This window comes from Amblyraja radiata, chromosome 13, assembly GCF_010909765.2.
Source record: "Amblyraja radiata isolate CabotCenter1 chromosome 13, sAmbRad1.1.pri, whole genome shotgun sequence".
NCBI classification, from domain to species: Eukaryota; Metazoa; Chordata; class Chondrichthyes; order Rajiformes; family Rajidae; genus Amblyraja; species Amblyraja radiata.
Window position 1 is genome coordinate 55,836,408 of NC_045968.1, and position 22,774 is coordinate 55,859,181.

Consider the following 22,774-nt stretch of genomic DNA (forward strand, 5'->3'; position numbering starts at 1 on the left):
GAAAGATCTTCAGAGATGTGCACGCCCAGGAATTTGAAGTTCTTGACCCTTTCAACCATCGACCCGTTGATATAAATGGGGCTGTGGGTCCCCCTCCTACTCCTTCCAAAGTCCACAATCAGTTCCTTGGTTTTGCTGGTGTTGAGGGCCAGGTTATTGCGCTGGCACCATATGGACAGTTGCTCGATCTCTCTTCTGTACTCTGACTCATCCCCATCAGTGATACGTCCCACAACAGTGGTGTCGTCAGCGAACTTGATGATGGAGTTCGCACTGTGGTTGGCTACGCAGTCATGGGTATAGAGTGAGTACAGCAGGGGGCTGAGCACGCAGCCTTGAGGTGCTCCCGTGCTGATTGTTATCGAGGCTGACACATTTCCACCAATACGAACAGACTGTGGTCTGTGGATGAGGAAGTCGAGGATCCAGTTGCAGAGGGATGTGCAGAGACCCAGTTCTGCGAGTTTGGTAACCAGTTTGGAGGGGATGATTGTGTTGAATGCCGAGCTGTAATCGATGAATAACAGCCTGACATATGAGTTTTTGTTGTCCAAGTGGTCCAGTGCGGAGTGGAGGGCCAGCGAGATCGCATCCACCGTTGATCTGTTGTGGTGGTAAGCGAACTGCAGTGGGTCCAGGTTTTTGTCGAGTAGGAGTTGATTTGCTCCATGATCAGCCTCTCAAAGCAATTCATCACCACCGGCATTAGTGCCACTGGTCGATAGTCATTGAGGCATGTCACCTTACTCTTTTTGGGCACCAGTATAATTGATGCCCTTTTAAAGCAGGTGGGGACCTCAGACCTCAGAAGTGAGAGGTTGAAAATGTCCGTAAAAACTCCTGCCAGTTGGTCCGCACAGGTTTTTAGAACATGACCGGGTATACCATCAGGTCCAGGCGCTTTTCGGGGGTTCACCCCTCTGAAGGATTTCCTGACGTCGGCCTCTGTGACTGAGACTGAAATGCCATCACAGCGAATGGGGGATCGGGAAGGCACATCAGTATACTCCCTGTCAAAGCGTGCGCAAAACGCATTGAGCTTGTCAGGGAGTGATGCGTCACCGACATTCGAGCTGCCTCCTGGTTTCGCCTTGTAGGAGGTGATTGCATTCAGGCTCCGCCACAGCTGCCGAACATCTGTCTCATCCTCCAGTTTGGAGCAGAAGTCCCTTTTGGCCTTTTTGATGGCCTTACCAAGGTCATACCTGGACTTCATGTAGGCCACTGTATCATCGGACATGAATGCCCTGTGTCTGGACTTTAGAAGAGTGCGGATCTCAAAGTTCATCCAAGGTTTCTGATTGGGAAACACTCGGAAGGTTTTTGTAGGGATGCAGTCCTCCACACATTTCTTTATGAAGTCTGTAACCACTGTGGCGTATTCGTTCAAGTCCGTTGCCGAGTCCTTGAACATTGCCCAGTCTACAGACTCCAAACAGTCCTGGAGTTGTTCTTCTGCCCCCCCCCCCCCCCGACCAGCTCTGTGCTGTCCGCACTTCTGGGGGTGCGCTCTGCAATTGCTGCCTGTAGGCAGGAAGAAGCAGCACCGCGGTATGGTCGGACTTACCGAAGTGAGGGTGAGGGATAGAACGATAGGCATTCTTGATGGTGGTGTAGCAGTGGTCGAGGGTGTTAGGTCCTCTGGTGCAGCAGGAGACATGTTGGTGGAAGTTGGGGAGTGATTTCTTGAGGTTCGCCTTATTGAAGTCCCCAGCAATGGTGGTAAATGCCTCGGGGTAAGACGTCTGGTGTTTGTTGACCACGGCGTGCAGCTCCTCCAGTGCCAGACGGACGTCTGCCTGGGGTGGGATGTAGACCGCGGTCAGGATAACGGAGGTGAATTCTCTTGGGAGGTAGAAGGGACGGCACTTCACCGCCAGATGTTCGAGGTGTGGAGAGCAGGAGTTGGACAGGACTGCCACGTCAGAACACCACGCAGAGTTGACCATGAGGCAGACGCCCCCTCCTCTCCCTTTCCCAGATGCCAGGGTACGGTCCATACGGTGGATGGAGAACCCTTCAGGCTGGACCGCTGAGTCTGGGGAGCTGGGGGTGAGCCATGTCTCTGTGAAACAGAACACAGAGCATTCCCTCGGCTCCCTTTGATAAAGCAGTCTTGCCCTTAAGTCCTCCACTTTATTTTCAAGGGACTGTACATTAGCCAGTAGGATAATTTAATTAGATTCTCCCAGCCCCCTCAAAGCTGGAGTGTGGTGACTTACTTGGAAAAGTGATACCTCTTTCCACATCTGCCCAGCTGTATAAATAAGGACAGGGTCAGCATTTACACCTCCAGTTTGGAGGAGATTAAAAAGTAAATAAAAGTGAAGAGAAATTTGGAAAATATTAAATTGGATTTACTTGCTGAAATTAAAACTGTAGAACATCATTGCTTCCTAGCTGATATTGGAGTATGCTCTTAAAGTAATGCTATTTTAAAACAATTATTTTTAATAGGAATGAACACATCAAAGACTGATTTGAGGATAAAGAAAAGAGATGTTTCTAACAACCTGCCAGACTCTGGAAACTTACTGAAAACAAACGGTAAGTCGTCAGCTCGTATACAACTAAATAAATATTAACACATGTTGAAGGGATTGTCACTGAAAGAAGCAAACCCTTTCAATGGGGCTCAGGTTCTCAGCCCGAGGCTTTGAATTGAAATATAATAATGTAATAACAAGTAACTGAAAACATAGATACAAAACAGCTGGAGTAACTCAGTGGGTCAGACAGCATCTCTGGAGAAAAGGAATAGATGAGATCCTTCTTTCATAAGTGCATAAGTGATAGGACAGAATTAGGCCATTTGGTCCATCAAGTCTACTCCGCCATTCAATCATGGCTGATCTATCTCTCCCTCCTAACCCCATTCTCCTGCCTTCTCCCCATAACCCCTGCCACCTGTAATAATTAAGAATCTCTGCCTTAAAAATATCCATTTACTTGGTCTCCACAACTTTGTGGCAATGAATTCCACAGATTCACCACCATCTGCTAAATAAATTCTTCCTCATCTTCTTCATAAAGGAACGTCCTTTTATTCTGTGGCTATGAAGTCTGGTCCTAGACTCTCCCACTAGTGTAAACATGCTCTCCAGATCCACTCTATCCAGGCCTGAATCAGTCTGAAGAAGAGTCCTGACCTGAAATTTCACCTATTCATGTCCTCCAGAGATGCTGCCTGCCCTGCTGATTTACTCACTTTGTGTCTTTTCACCTTAAAACTAGGGGATGGTGGCACTGGTCTGCACCAGTATTTGGTATTCAGCTTTGTATTGAATCTGGTTGATAGGACTGCCGGTCAAAATGAAAACAAAGCTGATGGAACCACTTCATATAAAGTGAATATATACAACCTGAGTGAGCCATCTTCATGGTGAATCTTTATTGGGGATCATGATCATGATCATATCTTAAAACATGGAGAAGCATCATACTATTTTGTGCCATACAGATGGCAGAAAAAGATAACCTGCATTAGTTGAGCGCATCAGAACCTATCATTCAGATTCAGCGCCACCACCTGTCTCGGTTCATGGATTTCTCCCCTTGTTTTGGCTAATAAGGCATTAAATCACTCATTTTAACATTCGAAAATCAATACAGAACCAAAATTCAGCTGGACCAGCCAAATAATTGCCACACAACCAGGAGAAGAACAGAGGTTTGGTATTCCAAATTCTTCCCATTCTTGTTACCTGCATGGCCCAATAAAGAGGTATAAAGGGGGACAGGCAGCATCTTTGGAGAGAAGAAATGGGTGAGACTCTTTTGGGTTGAGACTCTTCAGTCTCGACCCGAAACGTCACCCATTCCTTCTCTCCAGAGATGCTGCCTGCCCCGCTGAGTTACTCCAGCTTTTTGTGCCTACCTTTGGTTTAAACCAGCATCTGCAGTTCCTTCCTACACAAGAGGTATAAAGGGATACTCTCCATCTCCTAGATGATTGCAATTGTAACTAGATTACAGAAGCCACACACCCTCTAAAATAAAACTTAGCCCACCCTCATCATTATCCCTCACTGCTGCATTTAATAGTCAGGAGTCAGCATTTGTCTAAAGAAGAGTCCCGACCCAATATTCTCCAGAAATACTGCCTGACCCGCTGAATTATCCAAAGTTTCTGTGGTAGTACTTCCCAAATCTGGAATCTGATAGGATGATGGTAGAAGATGTACCCAGTCCCATATTTTCCCATATTTGATTCCAGAATACTATTTTGATAGTCATGAGTCAGCATTTGTTCTAGGCTGCCGGGACAAAATACTGAAGGTACAGTTACATGGGTAGGATAGGGATATGGGCCAAACACCGGCAACTAGGGCTAGTTTAATTGGGACATCTAATTAGCATAGGAACATATTGCACTTAACAGTAAACATATGGAAAGTATGTGATGACATGAAAAACCAATAACATCTTGTAGTTGAAAACTACATAGGAGGTGACCCATGTAGGAGTGACTTAAAGACATGGCTTTGAAGTAGAACACAGCAATAACTGTTCTGTTTCTTACTCATAATATATTTTATTATTAATTTGCCTGGCATTAATTGGGATAAATAGCACATGCCAGTGGGAATTTAGGTAAACACAAAAGAACAGAGAAATCATATGTCATGGCACCAGTTTTAGATTAATAGGAGTGGGAGAAGAATCATGACCTCCCACTGTTATTGGGTAGAATACACACTTGGGCCAAATGGTTCAGTACTTATATTCTCTCTACTTTGCTCACCATCAAGAGCAATATTTTATTAACATAGTTAAGAGCTTGTTCCACAGTACGAGGTAATTCAAGAGTTCTCCCGAGTTTTCCCCTGATTCAAACTCGGAGAATGTCCGTAGAGTGTCCGTAGGAGTTCGTGGATGTCTCGTAGCGGCTCGTACGAGTAAAAAGTAAAACATTTTTTCATCACGAGTATTTTTTTACTCGTGGACATTTTTCAGTGTTGAAAAAACTTCACTAGTTTACCGGATTTCCCGAGTACCTACCGTTACTCGTACGAGCCGCTACGAGACATCCACGAACTCCTACGGACCCGCTACGGACATTCTCCGAGTTCGAATCAGGGGAAAACCCGGGAGAACTCTTGAATTACCTCGTACAGTGGGACAGGCCCTTTTGCGGTGATTGACATTGATGTTTTCTATCTATATGTTAAGTGTGTCATTTTTGGGAGCGAATATTCGAGTATGTAACACCAGAATTACTCCTTTCTCTTGCTGAAAATATTGTTCTCTCTGTTCAGGCTGTCAGAGTGTAAATGAATCCCTGCTGAACATTAGCTTATTGATGAATGAATATAAATGGATTCTGGATATATCAACAGAGGAATTGTCAATGAGCTTTAAAGAGGTATGTATCGTTGCTGTCTCCTAAATGTTGGCAAATACAGCTCGACATATGGTGTGTGAATAAGTTTAAATTAAATTTGTAAATTAACTGTGGATATTTTCAAGTCATCCACCCTTTGAAAAATGGAAAGAGGGACATTTCCGTCCTGTTCCTTCCAACCTGTGAGCCTTGCACATTAGCCCAGCATTAGCTCATGCTCCAGACAGGAGCGATTCCAAATGTTATTTTGCTTTATTTTTGAGAAACACATGTATTGGCTGAACCGTCCTCATGCTGTGATTGAGTTAACTATTGTGGAAAGCCTACATCATGAATATTCCTCTTCCTGCATTATAGACATTTCTGTAAAAGACATTCTCATAAAGTGCTATAGGATAATGTGCTCTCCACTATGGATGGAATAATGTTTGGCCTTAGATAGACCCAAAAATCTGGAGTAACTCATTGGATCAGACAGCATCTCTGGAGAAAAGGAATAGATGGGGACCCTTCTTCAGACTCGACCTGAACGTCACCCACTCCATTTCTCCAGAGATGCTGCCTGATCCGCTGAGTTACTCCAGCTTTTTGTGTCAATCGTCGGTGTAAACCAGCGTCTGCAGTTCCTTCCTACACATAATGTTTGGCATTGCCGCCCATTCTGCCACTATTTCCGTTTTGGGTCAATCAATAGAATTCTTATCTTTGAATCAAAGGATCTGGTGTTTGGACTTGCTCCAGAGATATGATCATAAAATGCAGCCACACATGTTTGTGAACAGCTGAAAGATGTGCTGCTCTGCTGGAGTTTCTTTTAAATCTCATGTTTGATTAAAAAAAACACATCTCTTGATGCTCCTGAACACATCATCAGTGATGGATCCTGGGGTCATTGGGTGTTTTTAGTTTTTCAACATCAGACACCCTCTCCCAGGCGATCCAGCCATAGTTGATCAGACCACGACTTGTGTTCAGGTGACATTCGCTCCTCCCCATGGACCTCCTCTCCTGATTCAAAGCTAGCTCGAGGCTTTCTCCGCTGCCTCTGTGGTGTTCTTGATGGCCTTTCTCCTTGTAATTCCGTTAATGCCCAGTGCACTCAAGGCTTTGTAGAGTGATTGCCCTGCAAAACCTCTGCAGCCAACCTCGATGGGCATACACCTTGCCTTCCAGCCCTGCTTAGACAGGAGCTATAGGTCTATGACCAGCTCTTCATACTTGGCCACCTTCCTCTCGTGGGCCTCCTCCAGACGGTCCTCCCTCAACACTGTCAGTTCCAACAAGACGATGTTTTTGGTCGCCTCTGAGGCCAGGAGGATGTCTGGCCTCAAGGTTGGTTGTGGCAATGTGCTGTGGGAACTTCAGCTGTTTCATCAGGTCTACGGAAAGCTGCCAGTCCTGCGCAGTCGCCAGGATTCCTGACGAATTACAGGCTGCTGTGGTCCTTGGCAGCTGCACTCCGGCCTTCACGAAGGTGATCATCTGGGTGGTGGGGCGTTCTCGTCTGCAGCTGCTGATTCCTATGCTGATGGCTTCTGCAATGGGTTTAAGAACCTGGTCGTGACGCCATGTGTACCGGCCCTGCCCAAGAGCCTTTGGGCAACAGCTCAGGATGTGTTCCAACGTCCCCTTGCCTGAGCATTGCGGGCAATCTGGAGATTCCGCTTTGCCCCAGATGAAGAGGTTCGATGGGCTGGGCAGGACATCATACACTGCCTGGACCAGGAACTTGATGCGCTGTGGTTCAGCCTGCCAGTGCTCAGTCCATGTGACTTTTTGGTCCATGGCCTGCTCCCACCTTGTCCAGGCTCCCTGCTGCCTCAAGCCAACTGCTCTGGTACACCTCTCCTCCTCCACCACTGCCCTCGCTTCCTCCTGGACCAGCCTGCGCCTCTCATTCCCCTTGGTCTTGTCAAACTGGGGGAGTTGGGAAGATTCCCAGGCCAGCTCTTCCCCGAGTCACTGCTTCCACCAGGACTCTGTGGCGTATCCGAGACTCCGCTTGCAGCACGGCTTCGCCGGCTCTCCACTTCCTCCCAGTTTTCACCTCCATCCCTGCTTGAGCCACCTTGGGGTCGCTGGAGTCCCTGTACAGCATCTTTTCCCTAAATTAGGCTCCTGCCTTCTGTGAGAAGAAGCTTGATTGCATTATTTTGCAGAAGAGCAGGCAGGTTTCTCCTGGATTTACACCTAATCCTAATATCAACATTGCTAAAACAGGTGAAAGGATCATGATCACTTGTGGGAATTGTTTATGTGCAAATTAAATGTCATATTTCTTATATTAAACTACGTGGCGCTTCAAAAAGATGTCATTGACTCTAAAAAAGTTTTAGAAAGTTAAGGGTGAAAATAAATATATTTTTCCGTAGTCATCATATCATCTTACTCTGTTTTCTTCACCTGATTCCTCCAACAAATGGAGTTTTACTTCCCTTCTCTTCTTTCCAGAGGAAATCAAATACTCGTGATGATTCTTTTATCAATGTGGTTTCAACCTTTTCTTTCATTGTTAGTTTCCCATGCGTTATTAGTGAATGACAAATGTTTATTATGTGTAGGAAGGAACTGCAGACGCTTGTTTAAATTGAAGATAGCCAGAAAAAGCTGGAGTAACTCACGGAGTCAGACAGCATCTCTGGAGAAAATGAATAGGTGATGTTTCGGGTCAAGACGTCTAAAGAAGGGTCTGGACCCAAAACTTCACCTATTCCTTTCCGCCAGAGATGCTGCCTGTCCTGCTGAGTTACTCTAGCTTTTTGTGTCAATTATGTATGTTGTTCATGCTATTCTGTATTACTGGTGCATTTGCTTTGTGGACTGTTTTTATAATTCAAACATGAATTGTAAATTACTGTAGATAAAGTTAGGATAATCAACTGATTGCTAAGTGCGTTTTTGTTGAATGCTGCACTATTTGATCTGATTTTGTTCATATCCAGGTGCTGGTGGACACATCTTCCAAAAATGAGAAAGGACTATACAAGGCACGTGTAAAAGCTCTGGTTGGAGGTCACTCTGTGACATTTAACAGTCTGGTTGGACTGGAGAATGATTCCTTTTACAGGAGCATGGCACAGATTATTGCCCTAGCTCTAAATACTTTAAAAACATAGTGAAAGATGTATTTGAAGCATTCGGTCCTTTTGCTTTCAATGCCACGTAAGCATATTAACCCTTGTAAAAAGTCAAGAGAAATATATTGATTTGGAACATCTATATAACTATTACCACATGGAGAGGAATAAGTCACATGGCATCTCAAAATAGTTAATGATTTACCTATTAAAATGGGGTGATTGTTATGTAATGGAAACCCTAAATCAATCCAAGAAATACTGCTTCATCCTTTAGAGGTAACATCTGGCTCAGATCTGGCATCAAACTCAAAGGGGAAGGTCATTTATATTCATGACCAATTATGAACCTGCCACTTCAAAGGCCACCCATCCCTGCCACAAATATGGGTGACCAGATGCTCTTCAGATCCAGCTTTTCTCTACAGTGCTTCACTCTTGGACTCAGTTATTCATAAATTTATAAGATCATAAATGATAGAAGCAGAATTAGGCCATTTGGCCCATCAAGTCTACTCTGCCATTCAATTATGGCTGAACTATCTCTTCCTCTCAACCCCATTCTCCTGCCTTTTCCCTATAACCCCTGACACCTGTACTAATCAAGAATCTATCAATCTCTGCCTTAATAATATCAATTGACGGCCTCCACAGCCTCCTGTGGCAATGAATTCCACAGATTCACCACCCTGGGGTTGGCATTGTCCCTGACTTCCTTATTTCAACGTACAAGAGGGGAAATTCATGATGAACTGATCATGTAACGGGACAGAGGGGTGAGGGGTGCAGCTAGCATCTCTCTATGGAACCAACAGCTAAAGATAAGGATTTGGCCATTTGGTCCTCCATCTTGCAAATCTCATGTTGGTTGAACCGTTAACTTAATGTACAAATAACTATCATATACTCGTTAAGAGGAGGCCAAGGAAGTATAACCTCGTGTTCCATTATGTCACAAGATTATTTGAATACATTATATTTGTGAAACGCTGGAGGGAATTGTTTCGAAAGGAACCAATTGATAAGGCATGACATGTGAAATGCATTTCATTTCTTTGCCAGAGTTGGTCTTTAGTGTTTTCACTTGTGCTTAAAAGTTTCAACTCCGGAAGGTAAAAATATACCTTCCACCATACTATGTAAATGTATCATTGGTAGTTTTCTGCATCTGTCCCTGATTGTAAGAAATAATTGAGGAAAAAGTCAGTTTTTGAAACATGAGAGGAACCTCGGTTTCTGGGGAAAGGAGTTTTTGTGGTACATTTCCAAAATTATGACTTATTTTATTCTGTCGAAAAATAACAATTCCTGACTAGAATTTTCAATTATTGACTCAAAATGGTGGGGAAATCCAAACATTTATAAATTGTAATATTTACTTTGTGTATACATTCTAACATTATTGAAGCCCTTCAGAAGTATTGTGTAAATATCATGTAAAATATGGCACAAATGTTATTTTTTTATGTACAAAATTTCTTAAACATTGCATGGTGTTGCATTGTTGAGATTTAACCTTAATACCCCAAATAAATTTAAGAAACAGAATTAGTGTTGTATAATGCATTTGTCTCAGGCAGAATTGTGGTAGAATAATAAAATATTCAGCCAATATAAGTGGAGATAAATATCCATTGTCCTTTGTGTGATAGTGAGTGAAAAGTAATTCACAGGACAGCAGAGTTGCTGCCTTACAGCGCGGAGACCTCCACACCTAGCAAAACATCCCTATTACAATACACAATCAGCCTTCTGCTTTCTATTAATGACCAACCTGAGTATCCAGTTTCCCCATTTCACCCCAGGTGCATGGTTCACTCGGGTGCATGCATCCTTGAAGGTTGAGTCGCAGATAGATATGGTGGTCAAAAAGGCTTTTGACACGTTGGCTTTCATCAGTCAAAGTATTGAGTACAGATGTTGGGAGGTCACGTTGCAGTTGTTTAAGATGTCGGTGAGACCACATTTAGAGTATTGTGTTCAATTGTTGTCAAGCTTGAAAGGGTTCAGAGAAGATTTACGAGGATGTTGCCAGGACTAGAGGGTCTGAGCTATAGGGAGACGTTGAGTAGGCTGGGTCTCTACTCCTTGGAGCGCAGCAGGACGAGGGGTGATCTTATAGAGCTGTATAAAATAATACGAGGAATAGATAAGGTAGATGCACAGAATCTCTTGCCCAGAGTTGGGGAATCGAGGACCAGAGGACATAGGTTCAAGGTGAAGGGGAAAAGATGTAATAGGAATCCAAGGGTGGTGGGTGTATGGAACAAGCTGCCAGAAGAGGTAGTTGAGACTGGAACGATCCCAACGTTGAAGAAACAGCTAATAGACACAAAAAGCTGGAGTAACTCAGCGGGACAGACAGCATCTCTGGAGAGAAGGAATGGGTGACGTTTCGGGTTGATACCCTTCTTCAGTTAAGAAACAGTTAAGTCAGGTACCTGGATAGGGCAAGTTTGGAGGGATATGGACCAAGCACTGGCAGGTGGGACTAGTGCAGCTGGGACATGTTGATAAGTTGGGCCGAAGAGCCTGTTTCCATGCTGTATCACTCTATGACCCCAATTTAGAATTTCCTCCTTATGTAATTGAGAAGCATCGTAGATTCCTGACTGGTGTAGGCTGCAAATTGAACCACAGCGCAGATGGCGAATCAGTAAATTAGTCACTCAAAAGAACGAATGATTTTGAGCTTTCTTTACAGATATATACACTCTGTAAATTGAGTATCAATTAAGGAAGACCAAATAAAATTGCAGTATGTTAGAATCTAATTTTGAAATGAAATGCTGGAACAAACCAACCAGTCCAGCAACATCTGTTTGGGTCAAAGATCCTTCATCTGAAATGAGCATTTGGGTTCTTGTTTGAGTATCCATAATGCCAGTTTAAAACACTGGATTATGATTACGTTATATGCAAATATCGCCCATTCCTTCTCTCCATAGATGCTGCCTGTCCTGCTGAATTACTCCAGCATTATGTGGCTATCTTAGGTTATATGATTTGTTGGTCTTTGTTATATTAGGTATTAAATTACACATACTAGCCCAAGTACTTTGAGAGCTTGTAGGAGTATGTAAAAAAAGATGCGTGGAATTTCTAAGAGCAATTCTTATTTTTTTAAATTATATGTGTATGAACATATTTGTGTATATATGATATTTTTCTTCTTTGTGAATTGAAGTGCAAGAAAACATAATGCACTGCTGCTATGGCTGAAATGTTGACTTATTTATTCTTTGTACAAAGTATTTCATGTGGGTTCAAACTTGTGGCTGAAAAGCTAAAACCACTGAAAATAAAACTCATAGTAAACCAAATTTATTTTATTTGATAATTTTGTTGATGTTATCACTCACTAAGAACAATTTTGCTTTCACTGAAACATGCTGCAGACAGATTTTTCTATGGCATAGTTATCATTCAAATGCATTCTCAAATGTATGGAACTCATTTGAGGGCTCAGTAAGTTAAGTGCTGACACCTTGTAGACACACAGGTAAGGTTACATTAAAGACATGATGAGGTTGTATAAAGACATGAGGGTTTGTGAAGACTTGTAAAACTTTAAACAATCATAAAGTCACGCAGCTTAGAAACAGGCACTTTGGGCCCCAAGTCCCCAATAGGGTAGCCTGTGAAGGAAACATTTCTTTAGAAGAACAAGGAGTACCGCAAGGCTACTGGACCACTGTTGTTCCTGACGTACATTCATGATCTACCTGAACACATAAATTGTAAAACAAGACTCTTCGCAGATGATTGTCTTGCATAAACATCTGTCACTGATGTAGAGGATATGAACTCCTTACAAGAAGACCTTAAGTCCTTGGAATTATGGCAAAACACATGGAAGATGAGCTTCAACCCAACCAAATGCTCAATTATGGTAATTTCAAACAAGAAGAAACCACCTACTCGAGACTACGTCTTCTGTGGACAAATACTTCATTGTACAAGTTCTCAACCATACCTTGGAGTTCATCTTGATAACAAGCTTTTGTGGAGGGAACGCGTGGACAACACGGTCACTAAAGCCAACTAGGATTCCTTAGACGAAACCTGTGGTTCTGCCCAATGGAAGTGAAAACCACAGCATATACAACACTGGTTAGACCCTTACTGGAATACGCTTCATGCGCCTGGGACCCATACAAAACTGGTCATATTCACAAGCTAGAAGGGGTACAGAGGAAAGCAGCACGCTTTTGCATCGGGAACTTCAATAGAGGTAGCAGTGTCACCCAGATGCTGTCCGACCTGAAATGGGAAATGCTGGAAACAAGAAGGGCAAGGAACAGACTAACCATGTTGTACAAGATTCAAAAGGGGATCGTGGGCAAAACTGCAGATAGATACATAACATACTCAACAGAAAGGAGAACAAGAAAGAGTAAAGATATGCAAATAGAAACCCCATTCACCAGGACAGATATTTATAAGAACTCATTCTTTGTAAGAACCTTAAGGGAATGGAATAAACTAGACAACAATATAGTCAAATCACCTTCACTAGACAGTTTTAAGGGGGCACTAACAGCACGTTAGTATGCACGACACATCCAAGTTGGCGATATGCAGAGTACTGCCCTGCCGACTATAAATTCAGAAGATTCAGAAGATACAAGGTGCCCATTTTGCCCAGTCACAGTAATAAAGGAAGTAAGATATTTGTAAAGAAAATCTAATACTTTTTCTGTCATTTCTCTGTCATACTCCTCATTTAATCTTTGAGGTTCTGACTGAAGAAGAACATAATTTTAATCAACCAGGATCTATCCATCCAGTACCTGCAATTAATTGCCACAGCATTCTTGTTTTTAAAACTCAATATTTCTATTCAATAGATTCATAAAGTTATACAGCACAGGAAACTGGCCCTTCAGCCCATCTTGTTCATGTCGACCAAAATGCCTATTCAAGCTAATTCCTTGTGTCAGTATTTGGTTAATTACTTCAGCTTAGTTTAATATTAATTATTTGAGCCTTTAGATATTTTTTAGCTTGCTTTCTTAAACCTAGCCAATCCGATCTTAATAGGCTGTAAATGTCTCTATCAAAAAAATGTAAAGCAATTAATAGTCCCGCTCAGGAAGTTGGATGTGGTGCTTTACAGTGGCGGACTGGCTAGGTTGTCAGCTTGCCCGATGGCAAGTGGGCCCCTGATGAAGTGGGCCTCCTTTGTCTCCTGGCAACCAATATTTTTATACCCAGTCCGCTACTGGTGCTTTAGATCAGGCTGGGTTGGCCCTTTGAGCCTCTTCATCCAGGCACTAAATTCAAATGTTTGTCAGTCTTCGTTTCAAGATGTTCCAAAGATGCGCCAAAGATTCTTGATCCTCTACGACAGGGGTTCCCAACCTTTTTCGTCCTGTTTACCCCTGGCAACTCTAATATCACATAACAATGTTATTTCACTTATTTATGAACAACTAATGATGACAGATTGCCAGTATACCAGAACCAGAACACAGTCAGTCAATCAGAAAAAATATGTACAAATCCAGAATCAACAAATTTACCCCCTGGGGGTAACCCTTTCTCTACGAGCTGACATTCCTCCTGAAGAAGGGTTTCGGCCCGAAACGTCGCCTATTTCCTTCGCTCCATAGATGCTGCTGCACCCGCTGAGTTTCTCCAGCATTTTTGTGTACCTTCCTCCTATCTGTCTGGATACCGTACCCCCATTTGAGAACCACTGGTCTAGAGCCTAGATTAGAGCTGCAGGAAGAGAATGGGAACATCTGCAGATCCTGGCAATTAGGTGCAAAATGCATAGAATGGATTGATGAATGCGAACCAGACATACACACTGTAAATAATGTTGCAAAGCTTTACTTTGCTGGATGTTGATTGGATTAATTATTGAGCCTTGTCTGGGTTTCTTGCATATCAGGGCACATGTTGCGATGTTCGTTTCCTTTGAGAAACACTGTTTGAATACAATGTATTAGCGACTGTAATATTGGGTAGGAAAACGTCTGTCATGTACGGGGTTAATCGACATCTGTTATTGGACTGTAAAGAAACCACCCCCATATGGTTCGGCCCCTCGAGGTTTGGATACGTATAAAAATCCGCTCCAACGAGGTCCAGCGTCGATCTCCTGGGAGAACGCTTAGGACTGCGTGACCTTCTGGAGTGTCTCTGTTTGAGCGAGGCCAAGAGGGCAGATATGAGGATTAAACCCGCGATGGCTAGGTACAATAGTGGGAACTGTAATTGTGTTTTGTCAAAATAAAGTTTAGATGTGCAAGTGCTTGATTCAGTGATTTTTGACTGAAACTAGACTGGGGGGAAGCTTAGAACAAGCAATTTACAAACTCCTTCATCTCAGGAATCACCCAAGTGAACCTTCTTTGCACTGACTCCTGCTTTAGGTATGGAGAACAGAAGTGTAAGCTCCAGGTAGGGTCACAAAGGTGCCCTATACATCACAAGTTTCCCATTTATATATTTCATACCTCTTGCAAGAAAACGCATTGGGATCCCAGCTACAACTCAGCTTGCAGCACTGGAGCCTTTGGGCATTGATTCTGGACTAGATCAGAGTAGGTGTGGGAAGATTACAAGCAGTGTTTCTGAAGGTGAGTGTTAAGCCAGCTAGATCGGGCCCACAATAACACTTTGTACAGTTTTGTGAACACATTGCTGCCTCACAGCTCCAGAGAGCCCTGACTAGGGGTGCTGGCTGTACGGAGTTTGCACATTCTCCCTGTGACTGCGTGGGTTTCCACTGGGTGCTCTGGTTTCCTCCCACACTCCAAATGACATACAGGTTTATAGATTAATTGGCTTCTGTAAATTGTAAATTGTATGGGGTGATCGCTGGACGGTGCCGACTCAGTAGGCCGAAGGGCCTGTTTCTGCACAGTCTCTCTATAAAATGGCCAGGTTCAATCCCGACTACGGGTGCTGTCTGCACGGAGTTTGTACATTCTCACCGTGACCGCATTGGTTTTCTCCAAGATCTTCGGTTTACTCCCACACTCCAAAGACGAAAAGGTTTGTAGGTTAATTGGCTTGGTATAAATGTAAATTGTCCTGAGTGTGTGTAGATATATTGTTAATATGCTGGAATCGCTGGTCGGCAAGGACCCGGAGGGCCGAAGGGTCTGTTTCTGCGCTGCATCTCTGGACTAAACTAAACTAAACTAACATAAAAGCATTCAAGAGGGAACTGCAGATGCTGGAAAACCGAAGGTACACAAAAATGCTGGAGAAACTCAGCGGGTGCAGCAGCATCTATGGAGCGAAGGAAATAGGCAACGTTTCGGGACGAAACCCTTCATAGGTTACAAAACTGAAGCTGCTGTGTTCAGAATTATGATACTATTAATTACATTGATTCATCCTGTGCAGCTGTTCTTTCTTAAATTCTGGATCACATTACACAGCCTGAACACAAATCTCCCAAAATAAACCAGCACCGGACATTAGTTAAATACTATCCAAAAAAGAACCGTAAGAACACTAATGCTTTTGCTAAATATGGTTGATGTTGATTTCTATTTAATTAGAGAATTTCATTATAATTCAACAGCATGCATTCAGCATTCAACAGCAATAGGTGCAGGAGTAGGCCACTCGGCCCTTTGAGCCAGCACCGCCATTCAATGTGATCATGACTGATCATCCACAATCAGTACCCCGTTCCTGCCTTCTCCCGATATCCCTTGATTCTTCTAGCCCTGAGAGCTATATCTAACTCTCTTTTGAATGCATCCAGTGAATCGGCCTCCACTGCCTTCTGAGGCAGAGAATTCCACCAATTCACAACTCTCTGGCTGTTTCTATGTAATAGTCTAACCAGATTCAGCCTGAATGAAATCACATATTGAGTGAATTATTGTATATCTCGTGGCCCAAAGCCTCTGGTCGTGCACCAGAAATTGTGAGGCTGTAATATATCGAGGTGATTAAACAGAGCCGCTATGTAGCAGATCCACTGTCAGTGCTATAAATGTAATGGAATTCTCCTCTATTTAAGAAAACATTCGATGAATTCCTGAAGAATATTAAAACAAATTTTAAGGTGAAGGGGAAAAGATTTAATAGGAATGTGAGGGGTAACTTTTTCACACAAATCGTGATGCGTGTATGGAATGAGCTGCCATAGGAGGCTGGGGCTATCCCAATATTTAAAAAGTAGTTAGACAGGTACATGGATAGGACAGGTTTGGAGGGATATGGACCAAATGCTGGCAGGTGGGACTTGTGTAGCTGGGACATGTTGGCCGGTGTGGGCAAGTTGGGCTGAAGGGCCTGTTTCCACACTGTATCATTCTTTGTATGACTAAATAGTCTATTAGCAGGTTGATTGAATGATTAGAAACATTTTAATTAAAATAATGATGTTGACCAACATTGTACAAAGTCTTTCTTTGACAGGGGTGAGCCTGATTTTTGTTGTGAAAATAGGATATTATTTTGATGTTCACAAGTATAAAATATTACTTTTGTGGCCAGAGCAACAGTTAAATATGTGTAAAATCAAAGGGACAATTATCTTGGCTATCCAAACAAGCTCATTAAGAAAATCGCTTCAGCGCTGAGCTTGTGTGGACATTGGAATTTCTAATGCAGTACTGATATATGGACCTTATTAAATATCACTTCCGATTGAGGAAATATGATCTGCTTCAGTGCCCCACTGAAATGCTGTTCTAATTCCAGCATGATAAATAGAATGTCATTTAGCCATAGAATTAATATAAATATAATGTTAAATAAGATGGCAGAATGAATGAAATGATGGATGAAAGAATGGATCGACTGGGCTTGTACACACTGGAATTTAGAAGGATGAGATATAGAAACATATAAAATTCTTAAGGGATTGGACAGGCTAGACGCAGGGAAAGTGTTCCCGATGTTGGGGGAGTCCAGAACCAGGGATCACAGTTTAAGAGTAGGGGTAGGCCATTTAGGACTGAGGAAAAAACGTTTTCACCCTGAGGGTTGTGAATCTGTGAAATTCTCTGCCACAGAAGGCAGTGCAGGCCAATTCATTGGATGTTTTCAAGAGAGAGTTAGATATAGCTCTTAGGGCTAACGGAATCATTGGATATGGGGAGAAAGCAGGAACGGGGTACTGATTTAGGATGATCAGCAATGATTATATTGAATGGCAGTGCTGTCTCGAAGGCCCGAATGACCTACTCCTGCACCTATTTTCAATGTTTCTAGTCAAGATTCACAAAGCAATTATTGACCCATTTAATTTATTCATCTTAAAAACAGACCCAATCGTGTGATCCATTTGTCAGTCCTTCAAAACATTTGTCAGGTACAAAATTATACCACTCAGTGCACAGGGATGTCGTTCATTCTATCATTCCTATGTTGGCTATTTAAACTGCCAAGCTATTCCTGTATCTCTGCTATTTCCCAATAGCACAGATTTTTTTTCTCTACTTTAAGATCATATTAAATTTCTTTGTGGAAGTTACAAATTAACCTGCTTCCAGTATGTGAAATGATAACTATTTGCTGTGTAAAAAATAAAATAATACAAAACCTGTCTCTTATTCTGTGTAGGAAGGAACTGCAGATGCTGGTTTAAACTGAAGATAGACACAAAAAGCTGGAGTAACTTGTTCGTTTAAATATGCGAGTCTTCTCTCAACATGCTGAGCAGGTTTTATCAAAACCTCCAATATAAGTGAATTCTCAAGTGATAAATTGGATGTTTAAAATATAAATGACCTTCGAATGTTGATTAATTGATACATCAATAATGCAACAGTATGTGGGTCTGTGAATTTCAAAGAGGACAAATTACAATTAAAAAAAACACAAGCATTGCAGATATTAGGACAGGTGCCCAAATGTTTGGGTGAACAGATAGGATTTAAGAAATGTAATCATTAGTTTCTGATCTAATGGTGTAGGAAGGAACTGCAGATGCTGGTTTACACCGAAGATCGACACAAAATGCAGGAGTAACTCAGCGGGTCAGGCCGCATCGCTGGATAGAGGGAATGGACGATGTGTCGGGTCAAGACACTTCTTAAGTCTGAAGAAGGGTCTCGACCCATAACATCACCCATTCCTTCTATCCGGAGATGCTGCCTGTCCCACTGATTTACTCCAGCATTCAGTGTCTATCTTCTGATCTAATGGCCTTGGCAGCTAGTGGCTTGATTTAAAAAAAAAACGAAAGCTCAGAGATCTATGGGTTGGAAAGGTTGCAAAGCTCGAGGCATGAAGAACAAGGGCAAAGAGGTGTTTGAAAAGAAGAATACGGAGTTTAATATCGAGGATCAGGACCTAGTGTGAGGCAGGAATCACAGGGATGATAAATGAATAGTTCTTGGCACAATTTAGATTTCAAGCTGCAGTTTTGGATTTGCTAATGACGAGCATGGGAATAGTTAAGTCTGGAAGTGACGACATATGAGTTGAGCTGGGGAAGAACGATGTTAACAATGTGGTTGAAGGCAGTCTCAATGACAAAATGTTTTTGGAAACTTAACATAGGATCAAAGTACATAACAAGGCCACAGATTTAGCCTCAGCGACCAAGAAGAGAGATAGCATGGTGAGCAAGGAATATATTTATGGCAGGAATCAATATATAATTTGATGAAATATCTGCTCAAGGCTGGATGGCTGACAAGTAATGAAACAAAGTGGAGGGAGTGAAACACAACTACATCCTTAGTTTTCTCTTCTTCCTTGAAACTTCTTTCAAACAAAAAATGTAAGCAAGACCTGATCCTCTATCCTTCCTCTCAAAACATGCAATCAGAGTTGATGTTCAGGTGGAATATGAATCAGATTCCCCACCCATGGTTAGAGACTCCAGACCCATCACCATAGGAGGGGGTTTATTTTATATCCATCTGCACAAGCAGCTGTTTGTGTCAGTTTCCACTCGGGATCGACTTTCAGATTCTCTGTGCCCTTCAAAGAATAGCCAAATGCCATTCTGCGGCCGTTAAATTCAGAACTGCTCGCTTTCAAAATGAGGAACATTCATTTTGTTTATCTTCTTATTTCCTGCCTGTTTTATACGGGTAAGTTACTTCTTATTATTACTGAACAATCTTTCCTGGTGATAATGAAAATCTCTTTTGGTTTGAGTTTACAGTTTTATCTAATCCCAATCAGGCTGGAGCTATTGTGTTAAATGTAACATTTTCTTTCAAACTTCGGAGAGCTGAATTTCTACTGTCTTGTTTGAAACTATAAGGTTTATTTTAAAATAACAGAAGCTTAGGTACAAATAACTTTGACTTTTGTTTGTGTTAAATTTGAAACTCTTTACAGAACTAAGGATATCAAAATCTTATGTTGTTCACTGATAAATACATGAATTTCAAGTTTTTTCCAATTTGCTTGGTTGGAGGAATATTCCTGTATTCCTGATCCACACTCCTGTGTGCAAACTGTTATAACTAGAATTACATCCATATTTAGTCATCGCTGTTCACTGGTCAACAATAACCAACACTGGGGCTTACTTTTTGCTCATTGAGCTTCCACACGTTTAAATATCCCACAATGCAGAGAAAAACTTAGAAAGGAAATTTAATGCAGAAGATGGTACATTTTATACATTATTTCAAAGACATAAATCAACATCAGGACAATAGGGAGATCACCAACCACCACCAAAGGTTAATACTGTTGGACAATTGAAATAGTGATGTGTAGGAAGGAACTGCAAATGCTGGTTTAAACCGAAGATAGACACAAAAAGCTGGAGTAACTCAGCGGGACAGGCAGCATCTCCAGAGAGAAAGAATGGGTGACGTTTTGGGTCGAGACTAGTAAGCTGTGACAAGGATAAGAAAAGCAGAGGTAAAGACAAGTTAACTGAGTGGGCAGAAAGATGATCTTCTTCTTGCGTATGGCGTGCCCAGCCTAAAGTTGTAGAACAACTTGTTCTATTTGATCTTATTTGATTGTGCACGCCGGGTTGATTGCATTCGTCGAAACAGGGCGGACCACGTGAAGGTTGCGATCTCCCATCCCAGAAAGATGATCAATAGAAAGTACAGTGGCCCACCCAGCTAATGAGGTTTAATGGAGACATAATAGACTGCAGATGCTGGGACATTGAGCAAAAAACAAATGACCTGTGAATCACAGCAGGCCAAAAGCATGTGAGAAAGGAAATGGACATTTTGGGTTGGGACCCTTCATTGGCAGATGTATGGCTGATGCAGTTTAATGTGGATAAATGTGAGGTTATCCACTTTGGTAGCAAAAACTGGAAGGCAGATTATTATCTAAATGGTGTCAAGTTGGAAAAAGGGGAAGTACAATGGGATCTGGGGGTCCTTGTTCATCAATCTATGAAAGTAAGTATGCAGGTACAGCAGGCAGTGAAGAAAGCGAATGGCATGTTGGCCTTCATAACAAGAGGAGTTGAGTACAGGAGCAAAGAGTCGTTCTGCAGTTGTACAGGGCCCTAGTGAGACCACACCTGGAGTATTGTGTGCAGTTTTGTTCCCCTAATTTGAGGAAGGACATTCTTGCTATTGAGGGAGTGCAGTGTAGGTTTACAAGGTTAATTCCCGGCATGGCGGGACTGTCATATGCTGAGAGAATGGAGTGGCTGGGCTTGTATACTCTGGAATTTAGAAGGATGAGATGGGTTCTTATTGAAACATATAAGATTATTAAGGGTTTGGACACGCTAGAGGCAGGAAACGTGTTCCAGATGTTCGGGGAGTCCAGAACCAGGGGCCACAGTTTAAGAATAAGGGGTAAGCCATTTAGAACGGAAATGAGGAAACACATTTTCACACAGAGTTGTGAGTCTGTGGAATTCTCTGCCTCAGAGGGTGGTGGAGACCGGTTCTTTGGATACTTTCAAGAGGGAGCTAGATAGGGCTCTTAAAGATAGCGTAGTCAGGGGATATGGGGAGAAGGCAGGAACTGATTGGGGATGATCAGCCGTGATCACATTGAATGACGGTGCTGGCTCGAAGGGCCGAAGGGCCGAATGGCCTACTCCTGTACTCCTGTACTTATTGTCTATTGTCTATTTATTAGATGCTGCCTGACCTGTTGAGTTCCTCCAGCAGTTTGTTTGATTTCAGTAAAGCTTAATCTTGTCATTGGTGCTGTCTGTGTGGAGTTTGCATGATATTTCTGTCACTGTGTGGGTTTCCTCCGAGTGCTCCAGTATTCTCCCACACCCCAAAGACTTGCAGACTGGTGGGTTACTTGTAAATTTCCCCTAATTTGTATGAATAGCTTTTCATAGTGAGATATTCATTCAATGGGCACCCGAGTGGTGCCAATGCTGGTGGCTCTCCACTACTGGAGGCATTGGGGAATACATGGTCGGTCACTCAGGCAGAGCTGGCTTTAGAAATACTACATTGTATCTCTATCTAATCGATGATTAATATAGTCATGGACTCAGGTTTACAAACTGTGTAACCAGACAGTTACGTAAAACAGTCTGAAAGTGTAACTTTTTGCCAAGGTTCTCAGCTGCCCATATTTTCACCAACTATTTCGCCTGGGCCTTGGCTACATGTGTCAAAGTTGCAGCTCTCAAAAATCCCTGACCGTGCCAGATTAAAATGTCCTCGCACATGTTCTCTGTGAAGACCTTGCTTCCAGATTGTGGTGCCCGTAGACATGCCCATGGCTCGTGCCTCTGGTCGCCCCCATCAATAGCAATAACCCCTTCCTCTTCTCACAAATGGCTGCATTTCACTGTTCAGTGCCCTGCCCAAAGACCTTGATGATATCATTTGCCTTCAGAGATATATGCAGGGTAAATAACAGAATCTGCGCCTGTATTTCAAACTCTACAACGCATCGATAACATTCACTCTCAACGCACAATCACCAACACCAATCGTCAGGGCAATGAGTACAAGAGTTGAGGTGGCATGTTAGAACTATTAGATGTTGGTGAGACCACACATGGAGTATTGTACGCAATTTTGGCCACCTAGTTAAAAGAGCGATGTCATTAAGCTGGAAGGGGACAAAAAAGATTCACAAGGATGTTACTGGACTGGAGGGCTTGAGCTATAAGGAGAGACTGGCAAGGCGGCTTTTTCCATGGAGCTTATCGGCGTATATAAAATCATGATGGATATAGATAAGGTGAATTCTAACTGTCCATGTCTAAAATCAGAGGGCTTAGATTTAAAGTGAGAGAATAATTTTAAAATCTATTTCAACTTTTTCTCACAGAGGTTGGTGGGTATTTGGAATGAGCTGCGAGTTGAATTGGTTGAGGCGGGTACAATTAGAACAATTAGAACATAGAATACTGAAATAGAACAGTTCAGGACAGGGTCAAGCCCTTTGGCCCCAATGTCCATGCTGAACAGGATTTGAAGTTAAAGTCATCTTCTCTGGCTGTATGCGA

The 22,774-nt window shown here is 42.6% G+C and overlaps 2 protein-coding genes across 3 annotated transcripts in view; both read left to right on the forward strand.

Moving 5' to 3' along the window:
* prss56 (serine protease 56) overlaps positions 1-8,477 on the forward strand; it is a 50,104-nt gene extending 41,627 nt beyond the window's left edge. Inside the window, exons 15-17 of the mRNA XM_033031017.1 lie at positions 2,458-2,547; positions 5,259-5,365; positions 8,287-8,477. Of these exons, the coding sequence (XP_032886908.1) occupies positions 2,458-2,547; positions 5,259-5,365; positions 8,287-8,460 (371 nt within the window). The 3' untranslated portion in view covers positions 8,461-8,477. The remainder of the gene's footprint in view (positions 1-2,457; positions 2,548-5,258; positions 5,366-8,286) is intronic.
* Positions 8,478-18,886: 10,409 nt separating this feature from the next.
* The window catches only part of chrnd (cholinergic receptor nicotinic delta subunit), a 43,073-nt gene continuing 39,185 nt past the window's right edge, over positions 18,887-22,774 (forward strand). Inside the window, exon 1 of one of the 2 annotated variants that reach the window (XM_033032128.1) lies at positions 18,887-19,445. In XM_033032128.1, coding sequence (XP_032888019.1) covers positions 19,394-19,445 — 52 coding nt within the window. In that variant the 5' untranslated portion in view covers positions 18,887-19,393. The remainder of the gene's footprint in view (positions 19,446-22,774) is intronic. The other variant, XM_033032127.1, reaches the window with a different exon arrangement.